This window comes from Chaetodon trifascialis, chromosome 3, assembly GCF_039877785.1.
Source record: "Chaetodon trifascialis isolate fChaTrf1 chromosome 3, fChaTrf1.hap1, whole genome shotgun sequence".
Taxonomy (NCBI): domain Eukaryota; kingdom Metazoa; phylum Chordata; class Actinopteri; order Chaetodontiformes; family Chaetodontidae; genus Chaetodon; species Chaetodon trifascialis.
In genome coordinates, this window is record NC_092058.1 from 29,084,488 (window position 1) to 29,090,708 (window position 6,221).

At 44.4% G+C, this 6,221-nt stretch overlaps 1 protein-coding gene across 1 annotated transcript; it reads left to right on the plus strand.

The window, feature by feature from the left end:
• Nucleotides 1–343: 343 nt before the first annotated feature.
• LOC139329165 (transcriptional repressor scratch 1-like) lies at nt 344–3,910 on the plus strand. Its single transcript, XM_070959338.1, has 2 exons — nt 344–815; nt 2,568–3,910. Exons 1-2 carry the CDS (start codon nt 659–661, stop codon nt 3,377–3,379), a joined length of 969 nt encoding a protein of 322 aa, XP_070815439.1. The 5' UTR covers nt 344–658; the 3' UTR covers nt 3,380–3,910.
• The last annotated feature ends 2,311 nt before the right edge of the window (nt 3,911–6,221 follow it).

Genomic DNA, 6,221 nt, shown 5'->3' on the forward strand with positions numbered 1-6,221 from the left:
GCTACTTCATTGAAAGACAATGGAGGACAAGATGTTGTGTGTAGTGTCACCCACGTGCTTCTGCACCACTATTGTCTGCTCTCCTTCCCTGGGAGAGGGGAGACGGAGGGGTGAAAGGAGGAGGAGGAGGATGTGGGAGGAGGTGGGTTAGCTGACTGCTGTGTGTGTACGTGCATGTGCGTGTGCTTGCGGGGAGAAGCACAGACGGCTCGTGGTAATTTGATGTGTGTCCCTGGGGATGTTTGATGGATTAATGCTAAGCAGCTCCCTCTTCCAAAGCACCACCTGATCTTTGGGGCTCGTGCCCCACATATAAAAGGCTGCAGTAGTGCTGAGCTCAGCTAGTCCAGCCATCTCTCTCTCTGCCTCTGTTTCTCTCTCGCCACTTTCTATCTTCCTCTTCATCCTCCTTGTCCTCTGCTTTCTCTCTCTCTCCCTGCGACTTTCACTACATTTTCCCTTTCTCTTCCCCTCTGGCTTTAAACCATTTCCAGGACAGATTTTTTGTAAACCCTTTTTTCAATCCTCCGTTGTTTGGCCTGCTAAAGGAGGCCGCCTGGAAGCTCACTACATTTCTGCTCTTTTTTTTTTTTTATCAGCAATCTGTTCACATTTTTCTATGAGGCTCTAGCATCAGCTTTTCATCAGGGAAATAAAAATGCCACGCTCCTTTCTGGTGAAGCAGCTGAAGGTTCATGATTTCTCATCTTCCAACTACTACCATCAGCATCAGCAGCACTGGGATGACTCTTACACTGTGACACATGCCATCACAGAGTCAGCCACCAACTTGGCGGTGCGTTTGAGTGAAAATGGTGAGTTGACATCTCTCTAAGTTGTGTTTTCAACTTTTTTATACATGTGTCTGCTGCAGTGGCTGTTGATTTCTTCATTTGGAGTCAGTCCATACGGTTTTTCGCACAAAATGGAGAAAAAACCTCAAAAATAAATTCATGCAGCAGTATTTATGTTGTTGTCTCTGCTACCTAATCGCTCTTGGAAACCCCCAAAATCCCCCAAAGGCATTGCTCGCCCCCCTTCCCTATCCCTCAGGACTTTTGTTTTCTAACTCTGCGGATGCTAAATAGTATTCAGGTCACGCTGGCTCAATCTGCTTAATACTCAAACCAGATCACACAGCAGCCTTTGGCTTTAATACTATTGTGTACATGAATGATGAAATATACGTGTACGGGGGCATTAGGCAGACAATCTGATGCAAGCCTTTGTCAGGTCCAACTAGAAAGAAGGAAAAAAACTGGAGAGAAAGCAGATAGCCGCATGGGACTGTGTTGTCCTTAGATGGAGCAGTTGCCCTTGAGTCTCTCCTCTTATCATCCACCCCCCCTCATTTATCTCTCCATCTCTCTCCATCTGATCCTGCAGGATGTTAGATAGCCACAGGGAGTAGGATTGCAGCAACACAATCCATATGTGGAGCAGTGAGAGGTGATGGGACAGGGTTTTTTAGAGGATGGGTAATGACTGGAAAATACAGAGTGCTGCAGGTAATTCAATAAGGTGCAACATGATCAGTGCATCAGCAGACAGTAGATTTTCATCCCTAGGATTTCTATAGAGGCTGGATGTAAGAACAACCCTGCAATACAAACAGTATGGCGTGTGTGTGTGTGTGTGTGTGTGTGTGTGTGTGTGTGTGTGTGTGTGTGTGTGTGTGTGTGTTTGGCTTTCAGAAACATCCAAAGAAATGTGTGCTTTGAGCAGGCCCCCTCCCACCTCCCCCTCCAGCATCACAGATCTTGTGTTTGACTTGAATCATTTGTCCCCCAGATTTAGGATGCCAGCTGTCTGCTTCCCTTTGTGTGCCAGTGTGTGCGTGTGTGTATGTGTGTGTGTGTGTGTGTGTGTGTGTAGGGGGAGTGTTGGAGGTGGTGGGGGCGAGTGGGCTCAATATACCATTGACTGCTGTCAAGATCAGACAGCAGTGCCCCACACAAAACACACACACACCCTCCCCGGCCCTTCCCTCTTTGCCAAATTGCAGTCCCCCACCTGTCACTCAATCTCCCTCTTACCATACTCATGAACACTCTCAAAAACAGCACAGATGGGGAATGATCTGATTAAAATGATTTAATGATTGAGGGGATTTCACTGCTGAGACCCTCTGTTTGGGTCCCCCCCCCGCCTCTATCACAGATTCAGACATGTTGCTGGTGCTGCTGCTGTGAGGCAGCGACAGGTGGATCGATCCGGAGCCAAACTATTGCTCTGTGTCTGTTTTGTCAATGTCAGCACATTGTGTTTGACTAATATTCAGCCACAATGTGCCTTTCACATTTTTTCTTCCGATAGCACTTGTGGAGCCAGCGGAGGTATTGATTGGGGCAGAACTCTGCACTCATTAATATTTTAGTCCCAAAGCTTGCTGAACCTGGCACTTACAAATAGCTTCCTGTATAGGTTTCATATTGATTAGAGGTTTGTGTAAGAGGGCACTTTTCTTCAGAGGTTATTGAGATCATCAAGATGTTCCATTCATTTATTCCAATGAAAAAATCTTTTCCATCTCATTATTTATATATATATATATATATATATTTCAGGCTACATCCACGATTACATCATCCCCTCAGTGTTGAGGAGCACAAAGGAGCCAGGTCATGAGCAGACCGGGCTCTCCTCAGGGCCCCTGTACTCCCCAGGTGGCAGTGTCGGGGAAGAGTTCTCCGACCACGACATGGAGCATCCGGACAGCCCTGTCTCCAGCGGGACAGTTGAGTCAGACAGTAGTGGCCCTGGGTTGGAGGCGTGCACCATCGACACCTTCCTCATCTCCGATGGACGCTCCTGCCGGAGACCCAACCAGAGGTGTCCCCGGAAGAGAGGCAGTCAATCAGGCAGCAACAATGATGTCCGCTCGGCAGACTGCAGCCTTGCCAAAGGGAAATCCAAAGGGCGTCATGCATGTGGCGAGTGTGGCAAGTCTTACGCCACGTCCTCCAATCTGAGCAGACACAAGCAGACTCACCGTAGCCTGGACAGCCAGCAGGCCAGGAAGTGTCCCACCTGCCACAAAGTGTACGTGTCCATGCCAGCACTGGCCATGCACATGCTGACCCATGACCTGAAGCACGAGTGCTCGGTGTGTGGCAAAGCCTTCAGTCGACCCTGGCTCCTACAGGGCCACATGAGGTCTCACACTGGAGAGAAACCATTTGCCTGTGCCCACTGCGGCAAAGCCTTCGCCGACCGCTCCAACCTGCGCGCCCACATGCAGACCCACTCAGCCTTCAAGCACTACTCCTGCAAACGCTGCCACAAAAGCTTCGCACTCAAGTCCTACCTGAACAAGCACTATGAGTCGGCCTGCTTCAAAGGGTACCAGGCTGAGGATGACTGCAGCTCCGAGGACTGACTGAAAATATTCCTCTTTTCCATTTCTATTTATAAACTTTTAATGGTTCATTCAACAAAGTCAGAGAAAAGCTTGCCACTTTACTTCTCAGGCTTGTCACATGCATGCATAATAATCCTGCCTTTTGATAAGCAATAACCTCACTTTGAATTATTCAGGAATTATGTATGAAATTCATAAAAATCGCAGTGTTGATCACAAAGGAAAAATATTTTATATTGTTTTTATAAATTGAATTGCAATAATTTACATGCCAGTATTATTTTTTATGCCAACTAGTTCTTAATTTACCTCAAACATTTCTTATTCATTAAATAATGTATTTGTGTATTTATTAACTTATTTAACTATTTATTTGCCAATTTTCAAAGATTATTTATTTATTATTGGTTGATGAATTTGTGAATTTAACATGGACTTAATAGAAGCCATGCATTGGATTTGTTGAAAACTAAATCCAAAATATATTCTGAGGCTATATTTCTCTGTCTGGTCAATTTGATGATGAAAATAAAACTGATGTAAATGCACAATTACTGAAGCTCTCTTACTGATGCCTGAATACATATACAATACTGTTGTCACTTTTTCAGAAACTCAAGCTGAAGCTAATTTGAACTGACATGTAGGCCTCGTCCATTCATTCCAAACCTCTTTGTGGAACTGATATTTTACCATTCATTCATGTCTGACAAGCTCGTGTTATTTTAGAGGACTAAGTGATTTATATATATATATATATATATATATTTTTTTTTGCTACAGTGCAAAATGTCTTCACTAGGGCAGTGATTATTATTATTTATTTATTTATTTTTTACTTCTTTTTTTTTTAAAGAATGTAATATTCTGTAATGACCTGTCCCAATTCAAAGTTTACAGTCTGTAAGCACAATGAAGCCTATGAAGTCGTTTGCCTTGTGGTCAGAAGGAGGGTGCTCTTAAAACTCACTATCAGCTGATCTTTTGCATGCCCTATTAACCAATCAGTAGACTAATCTAATAAACAAAAAATGAGGACACAATTGAACAAAGCCGTGCCGGTTAGATAATCATGACACCAAAGCATTTGAAAGCAGCATGTGAAAGTGTTTCAGATACGCTGTAGATGGAAAACTGACGACCAAAGATAAGACTGTTTGCTGGCTAAATAGCAGCACACTTTACAACCACAACAATTCAGAGAACCAAAGTGAGGCAGTGGAGGCGCCAGAAACAAGTGAAGCAATGTCAACTGTGTGTTACCTCGTCTGAGTGCCTACTCAACTCACATGCAGTTGAACAACACCACAGAGGAAAATACAAAGACTAGGCCTATACTGAGGCTCATTTGCAGCTGAGACAAGACAATGGATGTAAAAATCCGGAGAGAGATCGGGCCATTTTTGATACCATATTAGCTACAGCTAGCATTAGCATTCAACCATTTCCAAGCTAGTATTACTGTTTGATAGTGTTACACAGTATAATAGGAAAGGCGTACATTAATTCTAAAATCTCAGTGCTAATCTTGGACACATTTATTTCTGCCTGGAAGTAAAACACACTGGATGTAATCAAGCTTGTAATGTAACATAAAGAAATAAAGCAGGCACGTCTTACCATCCTCTTCATGCCACATAAAAGACTCACTTCTAAAGGATGGAAATACACTTTTGTGTTGACTATGATAAACATTCACAGAGAGCATAATGTCAAATAATGTTACTAACCACAGTATGTGAGAATACAGGACTGTTGGTCCAACATCATTGTCCCAGCTCCGTTCTTCTTCACCCTCTACACTGCAGACTCAAATCAGCCATCTGCAAAACTTCCCTGATATTCTGCAATCCTTGACCTCATCACAGAAGGGGACGACAGCGAACTGACTCAGGGATATGGGGATTGATTCTAGCGGAGCTGCCTCCAGATCAATGTGGGCAACACCAGAGAGCTAGTGGTGGACTTCTGCTGGTGCAAACTTTCCTCCTACACCAGTGAGTATCCAGGGAATGGACAGTGAGATGTGGGTCTATTACAAGTACCAGGGTGTTCACCTCAATAATAAGCTTTGCTGATCACTGTTAAAGAAAGGCCAGAGTAGATTGTATCTGCTGAGGAGACTCTGGTGGCACCAGCCATCCTCCATGGAGTCTGTTTAGGCGGCAGCATCTTGAGTGCTGACTGTAAGACTCTTAACAGAGTGGTTAAGAAGCCCAGCTCCATCCTGGGACGCCCTCTTGACCCAGTGGACGTGGAAAACAGAAGGGAGGATGATGGCTAAGCGATCGTCCCTGATGGAGAACATGTCCCACCCCATGCAGGATACTCTGACAGCACTGGGCAGCTCCTTCAGTAACAGGCTGTGTCACCTGCAGAGAGGTGCGAGGGAGAGATACTGCAGGTTCTTCCTTCCTGCTGCTGTCACACTTTACAGTTAACACTGCTCCCAGTTGACCACACACCCAAACTGACAAATTCACTCATATACAACATCAGCGAATGTGAAATTCAGCAAGACTGCTCACCAAGAGTGTCGTACCCCTCAATATAGGCCTAGAGCAATATCAGTATTCCCTAAGTGCAATGATGTGAAGTCAGCCACTGTCTGTATTACTTACCATAGTGTTTACTCATTTCTGATGTCTTGGTTTTTTGTTACTGTGGGGAAGGATTATCTTATTTTATCTTATCTTACATTGCATCACATCCAGTGCATTTCAAGGTCAGGCTTAAAAGAAATGTAGCCATCCATGGCCCAGATTTAGAGGACAAAACTGCAGTTACCTTTGACTGGCTGTAATGCTGGGTTCAGACTACACAACATTTTTGTTGGTTATAATGGTCACTGTGTCAGATT

What these genes read in the sequence shown, in the direction of transcription:
- LOC139329165 (XM_070959338.1), top strand. Translation starts at nt 659, where the DNA reads ATGCCACGCTCCTTTCTGGTGAAGCAGCTGAAGGTTCATGATTTCTCA. An exon ending in GGTGCGTTTGAGTGAAAATG is followed by an intron (nt 816 to 2,567) that starts GTGAGTTGACAT and finishes TATATATTTCAG; the next exon opens with GCTACATCCACGATTACATC.